Source organism: Bidens hawaiensis, unplaced genomic scaffold (assembly GCF_021521415.1).
Source record: "Bidens hawaiensis isolate Kalapana, Puna unplaced genomic scaffold, B.hawaiensis_p1.1 tig00030849_1, whole genome shotgun sequence".
NCBI lineage: Eukaryota > Viridiplantae > Streptophyta > Magnoliopsida > Asterales > Asteraceae > Bidens > Bidens hawaiensis.
In genome coordinates this window covers 139,074-156,045 of record NW_027495173.1, presented here as the reverse complement: position 1 = coordinate 156,045, position 16,972 = coordinate 139,074, and the positions used below count along the sequence as shown (strand labels likewise).

At 27.4% G+C, this 16,972-nt stretch overlaps 1 protein-coding gene across 1 annotated transcript; it reads right to left on the bottom strand.

Moving 5' to 3' along the window:
• Positions 1-2,959: 2,959 nt before the first annotated feature.
• Positions 2,960-4,349, bottom strand: LOC143581282 (putative WRKY transcription factor 7). The gene is made up of 3 exons (XM_077064110.1): positions 3,979-4,349; positions 3,754-3,882; positions 2,960-3,327 (listed from the first exon to the last, which is right to left on the bottom strand). Exons 1-3 carry the CDS (start codon positions 4,347-4,349, stop codon positions 3,165-3,167), a joined length of 663 nt encoding a protein of 220 aa, XP_076920225.1. The 3' UTR covers positions 2,960-3,164.
• Positions 4,350-16,972: the final 12,623 nt, after the last annotated feature.

The following is a 16,972-nucleotide window of genomic DNA, read 5'->3' as shown; positions in this document are numbered from 1 at the left end:
CATTATTTCTCTAGTTTTACTCACAGAGAAGATGTGTTCGCGGTTCAATATATAGAGATTACATTTAGGGTATATTAATCTACCCGGCGAAGCTTAGTATGAAATCTTGGGTTTTAAGAAATACTTATTTTTTCCATTTCATTATGGTTAATTAATCTATCTATTCTAATAAAGAAAATAACTGTAACACATGTCACTTGAAAATTCATTCCTAGTATAAATTTCATGCTCAAACTATTTTCTATTTTTAATGAAAACATATTTATTTCAGCGTAATCAAAACATATCAATACATCCTTTAATCAAATATATAATTATCTAAATTATATGGATTAAATATATATGAGAATTTATGTCAATACAATCAAAATACTTATATCTTTAATGAAAATCAGATCTACCATTTTTTACTAAATCAATTTATAGAATAATATTTATAAGTCTAAGATAATAAAGACGAAGAAATTATGAATCCATAGCAATTTTATTCGCACATATTAATTCAACATATATGAATCTATAGAATTTTTATTCATCTATTTCGAAACTGTAATACAAAATGGTGTTTTATTCATGTTAATTTTATATATGGTGTTCTTTTTTTTAATCATTCAAAATGAAAGATCTTATCATCTCATGTTAGAATTTAATTTTTCATCAAAAAAATATAAGTAGAACTTATAAAATCACACGGTGCATTTTTTTTCGTGATTATAAAGATATTGTGTGAGATACACAACGAATTCATATGAATATTTCATTAGAAAATATAATTTGAACTTATAAAACTATTTAATTTGATAAAATACATGTTTATTTATTAAATTTAATCATTTAATTAATTTATATAGCTTATTTGTATTTTTTTTAAGTATTTCATGTATTACACGGATTCTAAAGTTAGTATATATACTTAATATTAAAATCAAAACTTGATTGGTATTTTACTTCTCAACAAATGGTATCAAAAGTATAATAATTGCGCTTTGATATATTTAAACTTTCAAAATAACTTTAAGAATTCACATCAACTAAAGCAATTAACATATATACCTTTGGAAACCAACTTTTACGTCGCTAAATATCTTAAAGCAAATTCGCAATTGATGCCAAGAAACCTTTGCCTCAATGAAGTGAATTCTTCTTAAAAAAGTGATCAGATTTCACACTATGGGTATTTAAGAGGACCCAAAATCAATGTTTTTAAACCAGGTCCGGACGTTGACTCGAAATGCTTACCGGGTGAAAGGTCGGACCGATCTGGAAGGGCGGACCGGTGTTTGACCCGGATGACGTCATAAATAATTTAAATATATATAATTCATATACATATAATAATAATAAATACTAATAATGACAAACTTTGATGTTTATCTATGTTTTATGCATTACTTTTTAAATATATATGATTTATGTTTGATTAATAAAGACATCAATTAATCTTGGTTGATTGGCTCGTGGGTAATTATTAAAGTTTCTCTCCGAAATTAACCTAAGTTCGAATCCCAGCATGAAAAAATGGGTTTTACCGGTTCACCCGCCAGGTCAACCTATCGGGGCCAACCGCCCACCTGCAAAACCGGCTGGGTTTTTCTAAACGGCCCAAATACACTGACCTGACCCAGTATAGGGACCGGGTCCCGGTCAGACCGATCCGACCGGCAGGACCGGGTCGGGTTTCAAAACACTGCACAAAATGATGTACAATTCCAAAATTCTCTCATTTTCTAAAAAACCGGGTACACCAGGGATTTTCTAGAGACACCAGACACCCCCTCTATACGACACGCATAAGACTATACAAGAGTTATACCCCACATGTATAGGCCCCCGTATAAGGAGTATCTCTAGTAGAACCCTTACACCACAAAAATCGGTGAAAAAGTGTTCAGGAAAAACCAAGAGATGGTGTTCCTAGATTTTCCAAGTCGGTGTCGGGTTTTCTTGTTAGTTTTCACGAACACCACTCCATGACCCGTGTCCTCTTGACGGTGTAGATTAGAGACTGTGTATAGTTAATAAACATCACAATTAATATTGATTTATATAAATAAGCTTTGTTTTTAAAATATAAATATCAAGAGCCAATTTTTTATATAAATTTAATATAACGAATAACAAACAACTTTCTTTCTTAGCCATCATACACATTGACTTGACAAGGTCACGGGAAAAACAACTTGCGAAAAGTCGCACTAAGAAACAGATTAAATATAAAAATATATATATAAAATAAAGATTCCACTTGCAATTAAGTAATTAATTAATTCAAATATTTTTAGTAATATATAGAAGACCTTAAAAGCCGTTTACTTTGCTACCCAACAAAACTTTATGCTTTAAAGTCTCGATACCAAAATAATAATTTATTATATTGTTGTGTTCGGCCGGTTTAGTATAGTTCGAGTTAAGTCATATTTTAACTCATTTAACTAAAACTTAAAACTAAAAAGTCGAGTTTAGTAGATATACGGTTTTAACTCATTTAGTTATAAAAGGTTCATCGACATGACTTGAGCCCAAACCGATTTAGTTTCGGTATGTAAAAAACTGGTTTCAACCTGATTGAACATGTAGGTTTCGAACCGGTCTTAACCTTTTCCAGTAAAACCCGTTCCAAAGCAGTTAACCTAATCCGACTCAGTCAAAATCAAACCTGGTTTCAACTCGAATTGATTTTGACTTTTCGTTTACCAACCGCTACAAGTTTTAACTTTGAAACCGGTCTATACATCTCTAGTCAATAAATTTTAACTTTGAAACCGGTCTATACATCTCTAGTCAATGAATGTCTTTATCATGAATAAATAATATTTTTTATTTTAACATTTAGAAAATCTTCAAAGTTTATAAATTATAACAGAGATTAATTAAATATAAACCGTGTAGTTGGTACCTTAAATATTTTTTACGTATTATTTAAATAAAATATTTTATAATAATAAACCGAGACAAAAAATTAGTCGGACAAAATTGCATTATATATTAACATTTACACCCTTGAACTTTCTCAATGTACAAATTACACCCTCAACCTAAAGTCAAACTAATAATTAAAAAAATGTCATTTTCTTCTTTTCTTTTCCACTACTGTTTAATAATTTATCAACCGTAGAAAATTGTGCAAAGTTGTTGTGGACCACATTTATGTTCCCTCACTTTGACTAAACCACCACAGCGGTCAAACCTGCCGGAACCGGCGTCGGAACTACCCGGTGACGGTGTTCTCCGGCGTATGTTACCAAAAGCATCTTTGAATTGTCTTTAGCCAACTCTATGCTCTTCCTTGCCGGACATCCTTTTCCGATACTACATTTATAGTATACTCTGCAAAATTCAAATCGATAACCAAATCAGAACCTTTCATTTCATAATCATAACATCAAAGGAGATTGGTAGTGTACCGAAAAGTACCGATACCAAAAATGAATAAAATCATATTTTTTCTATGTTTCGTAATCATTGTTTGAAAAAGTTAGTTTATATATTTCGTAACCGTCGTTTAAAAACATCATATTTTGTATTTAATTTTAATATTATATTTTTGCTATGTTTATAATTCGAACATTAATCATTGTTTGAAAATATTAGCTTATATATTTAGTTGTTCATAGGGTTTACATTTTAATTCAGCTCGACAGAAATATTTAAATGCTCAGAGACAACCCTAGATATCCGTACCAGACTAGGTACAGTATCGGTATTCAGTATAAAAATGTTTTTTCGTATTCAAATAAATCGTTAATCAATTACCTTGGATAAATTGATCCTTCGATCTTCTTCTCTCCGTACTTCTTCCACGAGTAATCATCAGCAGGTATGCTCGTAACCTTAGATCCAACAATCGGAACTCTTCTTACTTCACGTTTTGATCCAGTCTTCCTGATAAAACAAAATAATAAACATATTAATTCATAACCACAAGCGCGTAAGATAGCAATCCAAACATCAATTTGCTAAAACACGCCGTGAGCGTACCTTCTTTTACAGCTGTGTACGGACGCAACCGGACGGTCAGCGACACATCTTTTCCGGTGAGTCGAGGGCAGCGGCGGCTTCCGTGAGGAGAACGTCGGCGCCGGAGTTACAATACCTAAAGATGACGTCATGGACGACGAGCTGGCTGACGACGTCGTTTCGGTAACCGAAATATAATCAAAAACGTTGTGTGTATCTGATTGTTTTGTTTCTGGTTGTGATGAAGCTGACGGTCCACGGCGGAAGCGTGCGTGACCGGTACGCTTTGGGGTGGACTCTGAAACATATTGTTTTGAGGTGGACTCTGGTACATATTGGTCGAGGTGGAACATATTGTTGACATGATGATCTACTACGCAATCAACCGCCATTGAAAAATGAAATGAAATGAAACAAGAGAGAGATTGTGAGGATTGAAGAATGAGAGAGGGTATGGTATATATAATTGATATTTCATTGTAGAAAGTCAAACAAAACTTAAATAATCATTGTGGAATAAAAGAAAACAAAAAAGAAAATGAGAATTCATTAATAAGTGTAACAAGTCGTGTATGTTATAGCTGTAAACACCATGTGTGCACAAGTCAAATGGGAAAACATTGATGTCAAGTATAAAAACAAAATAGGGGCCATTGTCTTTAAAAGTTTAAATATTTTAATATAAAAATTTACTAGGTTAGTACACGGGTGGAAATATTGAAATTTTCAAACTAACATGTGTCATTTGAAAGGATAACATAAGTTGTTATATGTTATTCAGGACGACAACATATTTTATGTTGTAAATAATATTTGTACGAAAACAAATGATTGTGAAATACAAAGATAAACCAAAATAACATTCAAATTATAGTGAAAATATAATCAAAAGTTAAAAATGTAAAATACATAAGCTATTAAAAAGACTTTCTTATAAACAATATTGATTCTTTATTTGTAACTTTGTCTTCCTTTTTTAATATAAAAATTTTGACATCACTCTTCGCTCTTGATAAAGCTACATAGAGTTGTCCATGTGTAAACACCGGGTCTCTGAGATATATGTCAACTCTTGCTAGAGATTGACCTTGACTTTTTGAATGGTCATTGCAAAACAGACTACAACTGGAAAAAAAAAACTACATTCTCTTCAATTTAAACGAGAGTTTCTTATCTGAAGGTGTTACACCATAATGAATTATATAAGTGCGATAACCAGCATTAGTACCCGAAATAACTTTTACTTCAACAAAACGCATACCCAAATTAATTATTCCAATCTAGTTCCATTACACAAACCGTTCTTCTAATTCATATTCTTTAGTAACATTATTGGCACATGGATTTTTAGAACCAATCTATGAGTCAAAATAATTTTGGTTTTTCTGATTTATTTAGCATAATGTGTTTTTTAAAATTTTACTTCAAATTAATATATAAAAATATAATTAGTATGGTTTAATTAAAAACCAAAAAATTGATTTTTTTTATATGAAACACAACTAAATTTGTTAATTTTGTTGCTAAGTATGGAAACAATATAAATTGAGTAAACCAGATATAAGTAAAAAAATAATTGTGAAATATCTTTGCGCCTCTAATTAACATAAATTTATTCGTATACACATCTTAATTATATTTTAATTGGTTTTAAGAAAATAAAATAGTATGGATAACTGGAAATTATGTTTCCTATCAATTCTAAAAAAGAAAATAGAAAAAAGAAATATGTAAACATACATTAAATGTTATTAAAAATTCATTTGTTAAAAAGGTATAATTTAGTTAATAATAAAAATATCAAAAATCGTTTATAAATTTCCGTTACAAGTGCCAAATTTTTAGGTAATAACATATTAATTTTTATTTACTATATTTTAGTTAATAAAGAAACTATACTTTAGTGTATTAGCGCGTTTAAAATAAAATGTTACCGTTCAAAATGTTAATAAGTAGTTCTCTTGGCGTTGAAGCTACACGTTTACAAAAAATATACATACTTAAAAAAATTTAAATGGTAACTAAAAAATATTAAACTGACTAACCGTTTGAAATCTTCTTATTGGAAGGCGTTGATTGACCAAAAATTACGTTTTCTTTAATTTTGAATACATCTGTAATAGAATATAATATGGTTAGCATATGAAAAAGATGAACATAAATATAAAAACAGAATTTTATAGAGCATGATGTTTCAGTTTTGTTGACTTAATGAATGATTTTAATACACAAAACAGATAAATTAGAAAACCAGGAAACCAATTAGGTTATTTATATTTGATGTTCATAAATATATTAAAGACATGATAAGTAGAAATATTACACAGGAAACAACAATAACACAACTTACTCTACTGGATATGATGACTATCGGCTAACTTGAATCCACATAGATGATCAGAAATTCATTTATGTAAAAGTATCTAACCCACAAATATATTTCTAGAATAGTAGCCCATGTTACAAATGGGTTGAAAGCATATCAACAACCATATATATATAGACAACCATAAAATTTCATAACTAACATATTAACCAACAAAAATATTTAACATAAGTTTGTAACCAAAATATTAAACATTTAGATTGTATAAATAAAAAGGTAATACTTACACAAACAAACTATACACCTAAACTAAAAAACCAAATGAAGAGATGAACATGTTATAATCATATTACCCTACCATTAACTTCTTCGACATTTCACAAACAAAAAAAGTAATTTTGCTTCACAATCTAAAAAACAAAATAAACCATAGCAGCCTGATTAATATACAACTAACGTTTTTAAGGTATTATGAGTTTCATTTCAACATTAATAAATAAATAAAGATGTATTTTATTATAAATTATTTTGTAATTAAACTTTTGTTTTATTTCGATTCAAAGACCTTTTAGTTAAATGCATTAAGTTAAATCGAAGTAATAAAGATTTATTATACTAATTTCACTAATTAAGTCTAACTAAACTAATATAGAGATAATTAAAATTAAACCGGTTAATTTTAATTTTATTACATATAAGTCATTTCCTAATTAAAGTTCTATTAAAGTGACTGCAATCTAAAGTAAATTATGTTTCAAACTCTTTAACATCATTACATTATTTAAAATCAATTTCATTAATTAATAAAAAACATATTAACTTTTTAGTATAATCAAAAATAAATTATTTAAATTTCCAATATACATTAAATTTGTCATTTATGCTAATTAAAATTTAGTCAAATATAAAAGATTAAAAGTTTTAATACATTAAATTTGTCATTTAATACAAAACATATTAACTTTTTTAGTTTAATGACATTGAATACTATTAAAAACTACAAAAGATTGTTGCAAAAGTCGTCAATTTTGGTTTTGTAAAAGCATAAATAAATAAATGTGAATATTATTATAAAAAAGTTTCCATTTTTTTTGGAAATTCAGTAACTAAACAATATACTGTTAATTTTTTTAATTATCACGAAATTATTGTCAACACTTTAGCATCATTACCTTATTTAACAATAAATTTCATTAGATCATTCTTTTTTTCAATTTTATACATTAATCTTGACATTTATGCCTAATTAAAAATTGGTCAACTATAAAAGATGGAAAGTTTTATTTTCTGTTTACTTTATTAGTTTATTTTTTTAATTTAGCCTGAATAAATTAGACAAATTGGTAATTCTTGACATTTATGCCTAATTAAAAATTGTTCAAATATAAAATATGGAAAGTTTATTGAGATTGGAGACTAAAAAAAACTACAAAAGAGTGTTCAAAATTGGGTTCTTAAAAACAGAAATAAATAAATGTATAAATGATCGGAATGTATCATTAAAATTAAAGATGATGAATATTTATCATAAATAAGCAATCATAGTGAATATCTAAGATTTTTTAAATATAAATTTGAAATAAGTAATAAACAGCATATTATATTTGTCAAATAAATTAATGTGTATTTAATATAAAACTTATTAACTTTCGAGTATATTCAAAAGTAAAGTATTTAAATTTTTAATATACATTAAATTTGCCATTTATACTAATAAAAAATTTGGTCAAATATAAAAGACGGAAAGTTTGTTGACATTGAAAACTATTAGAAACTTCAAAAGATTGTTGCAAGAGTGGTCAATTTCGGTATTTAAAAACAAAAATAAAAAAATGTAAATATTATTATAAAAAACTTTCATTTTTTTAGAAATTTACTAACTAAACAATATACTATTAATTTTTTTAATTATCACGAAATTATTGTCAAGACTTTAGCATCATTAACTAATTTAACAGTAAATTCATTAGATAATTCTTTTTTCAATTTTATACATTAATCTTGACATTTATGCCTGATGAAAAATTGGTCAAATATAAAATATGGAAAGTTTTCATTTTTTGTTTAGGTTATTAGTTTATTTTTTAATTTGAACGAAATAATTAAGACGAATCGGTAATTCTTGGCATTTATGCCTAATCAAAAATTGGTCAAATATAAAAGATTTAAAGTTTATTGAGATTGGAGAATATTAAAACTAAAAAAGAGTGGTCAAGTTCGTTTCTTAAAAATATAAATAAATAAATGTATAAATGATTAGAATGTATCATAAAAATTAAAGATGATGAATATTTTAAAATAAATAAGCAATTATAGTAAATATCTAAGATATTTTAAATATAAATTTGAAATAAGTAATACACCATATATTAACTTGGTCAAATAAATTAATGCGTTTTTAATACAAAACTTATTAACTTTCAAGTATACTCAAAAGTAAATTATTTAAAATTCCCATATATATTAAATATGTCATTTATGCTAATTAAAATTTGGTAAATATAAAAGATGAAAAGTTTGTTGATATTGAATACCACTAAAAACTAAAAAAGGATTGTTGTAATAATGGCCAATTTTAAATTTTAAAAAAGAAATAAACAATTATAAATATTATTATTAAAAAACATTCCATTTTTTGAAAGTTCAATCTACCAATTTGGGCTGTCATAAACTAAAATTATTAAAAATAAAGTACTGTTAGATATACTGAACTATTAAAAAGAAAAATTAGTAAGAATTATTAATGAATGTAATCGGAATAATTAGCATGATAATTTCGATAAGGAAATAAATCAACAATATTTTCGTATATCTCAAAACATTCAACATGTCTATTGAATCTTGGAATGAGTAGGTGGAACTTTGGTAACCCAGTCCTACCATGGCTAGAGTTAGTCTCCAAATCGTCCTTAAACTGTAAATATGAATAGAGGGAGCTCTCAACATATAAAATAAAACTGTAAATATGAATTTCAAGAAATCTTACATCAGTAAGAACACGCATTTGGTGACCAGGTCCTACCGTGACTCGAGCTATACTCTAAATGGTCCTCAAACTTCATGTTACTTGCCGTATATCTCATAAAATTTTAGATCTAATAAAAAAAGACGGTCATAAAATATTACCATTTTAAATCAATTGATGGTTTATAAAAAAATTATTACCGTTGGATATGATACGCAATGGTTGTCTAGACGATGACACTGCACTGCAAACAAAATTATTATTATTATAACATTGTATTTAGAGAGTAACCTTAAATTATTAAAATCCTAACCATTTGTATTATTCCTCTTATTGGAAGATGATGATTGAGAATTAGTGCGTCTTTTGGAACTTGAAGACATTTAAAATATAAAATAAAAAAAAATACGATTAACATGTGAAAAATTTATAAATCTTATATCATGTAGAGAACAATAAGTTACATAGACTGACGTATAGTTATATCGATTATACAAAGTAGCGTATTTTACAAACAAATCGTACATACCTTCAAACTTATAATATCATTCAACTTAAAATGTTATCAACACTTCCAAATTATTGAATCTCTGAGTTAATAACCCACCAAGTATTAGGAGTGACAATTTAAGAGTGACATATTTTGTAAGCTCAAGTATTCAATATATAGGCTTGAAGTTTAGGTGTGAAAGTTTATGGTAAAAGTATTTTAAGGGAAGATCAAGTTTCTATGGTTACCATAAATTATGTTCTTTCTATATAAATAATAATTCAATAAGTTATGAAAAGTTTTTTCGATTTTATCTTGCATAAATTAAGTTTCCTCTTTTGAAAGAATCATTATGATTGTTTAATTTGTTTGACCAAATCAATATATTGTAGTATATAGTGTATTTTATATAATATTGAGTAGGTTGAAAAATTAATTTTCAACTATATTTATTACGAATTAAAAAGAATGACCGAGATTTTTGTTAATAATGACATATGTAAAACAAAATTATTGTTCATAATAAATAAATAAAATCTAATTACCATAAACTTTGATGATAATTTAAACGAAAAACTTAAATGAAATTATATTTATTGATGAATTTGGTTTAATTTTAACTAATTAGATGTGAACATTAAGAAAATAAATAACAATCTACATTTATTGATGAATTTGTTCTTATTTTAAGTGATTGTTAGTTACAAATTATATGTAACTCTCAAAATAAAAAAGTAGTTAAAATCTAAAATTAGAAAATATTGACTTAAATGAATACATTAAGTATTTTAATTATTAGGAATATAATTTATTTTTGATTTATTAAATTGGCAAGAAAAATAGAGAAGTGAAAGATAATTTTGAAAGGAAATGCAATCGCCCTATATGTAAGGGACATGTGGCACCAAACTAATTTGTTTTAATAGTATAGTAGGACATATTGATTACCATTGTCTTTAAGTTTAAATAATAATAATAATAATGATGGTATAAATATGTTTATTGATTGGTAAGACTATGTGTAGTGGGCTATAAATTTGGGTGATATTAAGGCCAAGAACACCGCCTCCTGGGACAACAAGATGGGCGACAAGGGCAGGGCAACTAGTTTTTGTCGCTGTTTTGTTTGGAAATGATATTATTATATTATTATGTATGTGATATATATATATATATATATGTTTAAGTTCAAGAGATAAATGATATTACTGCAAGAAATGAATATGAGCCATTAGTTTTATTTTAGATTTTAAAAGGTTAAAAATAAATGAAAAAGATGTAAATGCAACAATAAATGCACCCTCTCTCTTCAATTAATAAAAATAATATAACCATAATAATATCTCTCTAATTAATATATCTACCTTTTTCGCATTTTCTTTTCGAGACATTCTGGATCTTTACAAGTTTTCGGGGTTGTCGAGAAAGAAGGCAAAAGTGTTTCACGCTATGTCTTATTACAATTTGGAGTATTTGGAAAACGAGGAATGCGTTGGTTTTTTAGTTCAAGCCGGCTCGGTTGCATAGTGTGATTGGTGAGATTATCCAACACAAATTCAATATATTCATATCGTTATTTATATTAAAAAACAATTTATTTTCACTCAATTTATTAGCAAATATTAACGCGTAATTTTTAATAATAAATATCAAAATATATCTAGAAAAACTATTGTCATAAATAATATAAAAAATTTCATACAAATGTATCCATTAAATATAAACAATAAATATACAACTTACACAAAATTATATAACCTACACTTGTTTTTAGCAATAAAAACGTACAACATACAAAAAAGAATACAACTTACATACTTAATTCGACATCAACAATTATATAAACTACACAAAGATACACATAACCTACACGTGTGTAGGTTATATGTTTTCCATGTGTAGGTTATATGTTTTCTTATTGTTAGAACAAGTGTAGGTTATATGTTTTTGTGCATGTTGTATATTTCACATTTAATGCAAACATGTGTAAGATAATATTTGTATTATTCATCACAATGCAACTACGTAGTGATGGATATTGATAAGTTGAGTTGGAATAAACTGGTTTTAAATAGAAAGAAATTTTAGTGTATGAATAAATTGTATTTGTGTAGGATAAAATTTTTGTGTATAAGTTATATGTTTTTCATGTGTAGGCTATATGTTTTCGTGTGTGTGTGTGTAATTTATTGATGATGAATTATGTGTGTAGTTTATATGTTTTCTTATTCTTAGAACAAGTGTAGGCTATATGTTTTTGTGTAGGTAGTATCTTTTTTGTTGATATTTAATGCAAACATGTGTATAATAGTTTTGTATTATTTATCATAATGTAACTACGTGTTGATGGATATTAATATATTGAGTTTGAATAAATTGGTTTTGCATAGAAATAAATTTTAACGTATGAATAAATTGTATTTGTTTAGGATAAAAATTCAAGAGACAAAAATAAGTTATAAAAATAAATGAATTCTTAATATTTTTCAATTATAGTAATTTGATTAGTCATATTAATTGAATAGATAATTATTGTGTTTTATTAGTTATATTAATTGAAAAGAGATAATGCATTTATTGTTTCTTAATTTATCTTTAAGCTTTTAAAACCTAAAATAAAACTAGTGGCTCGTTTTAATTTCTTGCATTTCTCACAGTAATAGTATTTCTCTCTTAAACCATCCCTATATATATATATAGGGCTATAACACCACTACACCACTAAAATAAAAATCTCCCATTTGCTGACTAGGCGTCACATGACACAAATCGCCTTATTTTGTAGCTCTTCCACTACACATAGCCTAATACATTTAAAAGACAACGGTTTAAACATGTTGAAAATTACAAAAATATTTGATCGGGTTGAAAAACAATCTTTTAATTCTTTTTAAATTAAAAAAGATTATACCAAAAAAATGCATTTTTCATATATAAGCATTCAATCACTCCATCTACTACGCACATCAATAATATAAAAAAATTAATTGCTTGTTTGTGACTTATAATTGTATGTTTTGATTATAAGTTATTAACTTATTATAAGTTTTTTAAATGTGATGTGAAATGTTATTCTATCCTACTCTTCTAATAAAAGAATATAATTACGACACATGTCGTTTTGTCGTTAAATCTTATAACTCTTTTTTCTTTCACAATTAAGTTCTTAATTGACCTAATATATGTCATATATAAATAATTATTTACTTTCTTTTCACACTTTATTTATATTATATTTATACATTTTTATAAAAGTAAATTTTAACATATTATTTTATTCCATAATAATTGGTTAAAACCAAAAATCAACAACAAACCATCTTTGTTAAAAGAATATATATAATTTCAAATGTTAGTATTAACATATTATACGATTAATTTAGTTAAAGATTGTAAAGAAAAACAAAGCTCGAATATGCTTTCATTTTACAAAGCAATTTTTTTAATCATTAAATTATAATATATGTTTAAAATGTCGATCCATTTATTTAAAATCAATCAAATTATTATTATTATTATTGTAAATTGTCATATAAATTTACAAATTATAAATATATGCTTTAGATCTATTCATTTGTTTTGTTAATTTAATAAACTATGTATATGTTATAATGCAATAATACTATAATAGTACGTATATACCAATTACTTTCATATAAAACAAAGTTTATCATATTTAATTTCTTGGTTTTTTATCAAGAATTGTTCGGGTTTTTTGTGGAATTTAAATTTGATTTTGTAAAATCATGCTTTTGATAAATATTAAATAAAAAAATTTTGTCTACTTAGTGGCGTGTTGTTATTTAGTTAGTTAAATAAAAATAATATAGTGTGGGCTTGGACAATAAAAGATGGAATAAGAATGTGATGGGCCTTAGGGGTATATAAACACCATTAAACCTCCCAAAAACATAAAACCTTCATTTCCTTCATCCAGCCTCCATAACACCCTCAAAAACACACACAAACACTCCTCTTCCATTTCTATTCAGATCTGAACCCGAACCAAAAAGAGTTTGTGTTATATCTTCGTCATACAAGCAAGAAACACGTCTAGATTTGTGTGTTGAATCAGACACGAAGCAAGAAGTTAAGTTTTTAAGGTCGGTTTGCCCTAAGGTTTGATACTAAGGCTAATCGGGCCTTATTATGTAAGAAACATGTAAAATTGAACGTAAACAAGATGTTTGGAATGAAACGAGACAAACGAGTGACGTTTGGACCGTGTTAGAATGAGAAAAATGAAGTTGTTATGGCTTGAAACTTGTTCTATCAGTAAAACGAGCAGAACGAGATGTAAGGAGTTGATTATTTAGAAATACACGAAAAACCATGTTTAAATCGATTTCTGGGAAGAAACTCGATTCGTTAGGAAAACGAATAGAATTGGAAACAAGTCGAATCGAACTAGAAGAACAAATCTAATCGAACCAGAAAACGAATCGAATTGAAACTCGGTTCAGTTTGTTTGAAAAGCGATTCGATTGTTTATAAAACTTGATTCGATTGGTTTTGAAAAACTCGATTCGAGTGGTTTGAAAACTCGATTCGATTGGTTTGAAAAACTTGATTTGATTGGTTTGAAAACTCGATTCGATTGGTTTTAAAATTGAATTCGATTGGTTTGAACTTCAGTTTTCTATTAAGGTTTTAGTAAATATTTATTAACGAAAATAAAAATTTTCACCATTAAACCAACTTAAAACCCTAAACCCACATTTTCATATTTGCCTCCACACACTCAAAAACACATATAAACACTCTACTTCAAACTCGGATTCAATCCGAGCTAAAGGAGGAAAGATTTCGTGATTCAAGCGTCACCAAGAAGCAAGAAATACGTCCAGATCTACATCTAGATTCATACCATATGTTATACCCCAACCTAAGACAGAAATGTCGGGGCGTGAGCTGATTGCTCACAGCTCTCAAGGTACTATCATACAATGTTAAAGGTGACAATATCTATTAAGTTTATTTAAATAATTCATATACATAAAAGTAACCAAACTACAATAATTTAAAATTAAATCAAATAAAACAAAATCCAAAATTCTAATTCTTATATCTTCTTTTCTAGCGCAACCCTAAGTTTTCTTCAAAACAAGCTTGAGAATCACATCACACGATAACCTGCATATGCGTTAAAAATACAATAGCTTTTGTCAATACTAGGTTGAGTAAGTAAAACACCAGATTTTCATGATTATATAATAATAATTAAAAGAGCAAAATGTGTCAAGTGAGATAATCAATTTAGCCATTGAGCAAGTAAATAATGATGTCAGTAAGCACGATGTCAGATAAACTGAACGATGGCTAACACGACAGACGTATGATCATACTAGACTGAGAATATGTTTGACCTCTCCGACATGTATTCAAGCAAATCATATAACCATATAACACGTTAGGTATAAACTGTTAAACATGCAAGGCTAATAGTTGCAAGTTTGAGTATTAAATAGTAGTAAAATATCTACGAACGTATATGTCCCCAAAACGGTTAAAAATGAGTAAAAAGAAGGGGAGTGAAATACTCATCAACAAATGAACAAAAAGGGATGATGAGATTGTAAGAATAAAACGCCAAGCTCTTCAGGAATTTACCAACGAGGATTCCTAGTTAAAATAATAACGGGAATAAATAATAACTATACAAGACTTATATGGATTCTGGTTTCGATAATGATTGGGTAAGATTGTGAAAATATTTATTATTTGGAAATGTTCCTTATTATGAGAACCATCATTAATCTTATTTCTTTATATAATATTATATATATATATATATATATATTTAATCACTATTATTATAATAAATAATTAAGTAAAATAACTTAATTAATGAAAATATACTTTATGATAAAATATTTAGATAGATATGTAAATAATTCAATCTAAGACATATTTATAAACAAAATACTTAGATAACTACAAATATATATGTATATATATATATACTTTCATAATATATATATAAGTAAATATATATTGATTATTTTCGAATAAAGAGAACTTACCAACATTCGTGTTAACGCTTATTTTAATATGTTTTTCACGTAAATAAGTGAAGTATTGAAGCTTCGTGAAGAGCGCGGGAAAATAGTGACGCGTGTTTGAACGAAAAATGTTGACTTTATGTTGAACTTGTAATTTGAATAAAAATCGTGTAATATGACACGTGTAATGACTCTGTTGATTAAATAAAGTTTAACATTCATTAGAAATCTGTTATTAAATGTGATTGGCTGAACAACGTCTGTCACCACCCGAATGACTTGATCAAAGTCTTTCGCTGATTAAATTAAGATTTTCGGGGTGTGACACTGCCCCCGGACCCCCGTTCGTTGAGGGTTGCAATAACCTAGAAATATGATATGGATAGGGTTTGTTAATTGATACATATAATTGTTATACAGTTAGCCGCGCCTAGTTAAGGAAATGAGTTACCATTAACTCTGAAAGGAATCTCATACAAGTGAGTTTCTAGCCCCATTTCTTTGTTATATTTTTTCAATGGCCTATGTGCATACTCGATGTGACTAGTTAATACAATTACCTTAAGTGGTAAGTGTATGCCTTATATGATTTATGTGATTGAGGTTATGAATGAATGATTGTCGGTACGTGAATGATCTTTGGATATTGCACATATCGCCAGGAAAGGTGAGTTTTATATGAATAGTGTATGAATGATATATGCACGTTATATGAATGATTAAAAGTATGTATGAAAGTGTAAAGAAAGGTATGATAGGGACGCACGGAAGAAAGGGACCGAGCCCTAATAATACTTGAGGAAGAAGGGACTGGACCCTAATAATATCCGAGGTAGAAAGGGACTGAGCCATAATAATACTCGAGGAATAAGGGATCGAGCCCTAATAATACCCGAGACCGAGCCCTAATAATACTCGAGGCTAATAATACTCGAGGCAGTATGGCGTAATGCTCTTTAAAACGTATAAGTATGTAAAGTAAGAATAAATGTAAAGTATGAAAGAAAGAAAGAAGATATATACTTACGTATGTAGAAAAGAAAGATAAGCAGGCTACGTATATAATATGTATCTACGGATGTGTATGTATAAGTTTGTGAATGTATTGTATGTTACCTGATTAACTAGGACTCACTCAGCGTTGCTGACTTTTAGTATGCACACAGGCAAATAGACTAAAGCAGCTAGCTTGAGGGAGACACATGACAGGAACTGAGGAAGCTGGCATCTGA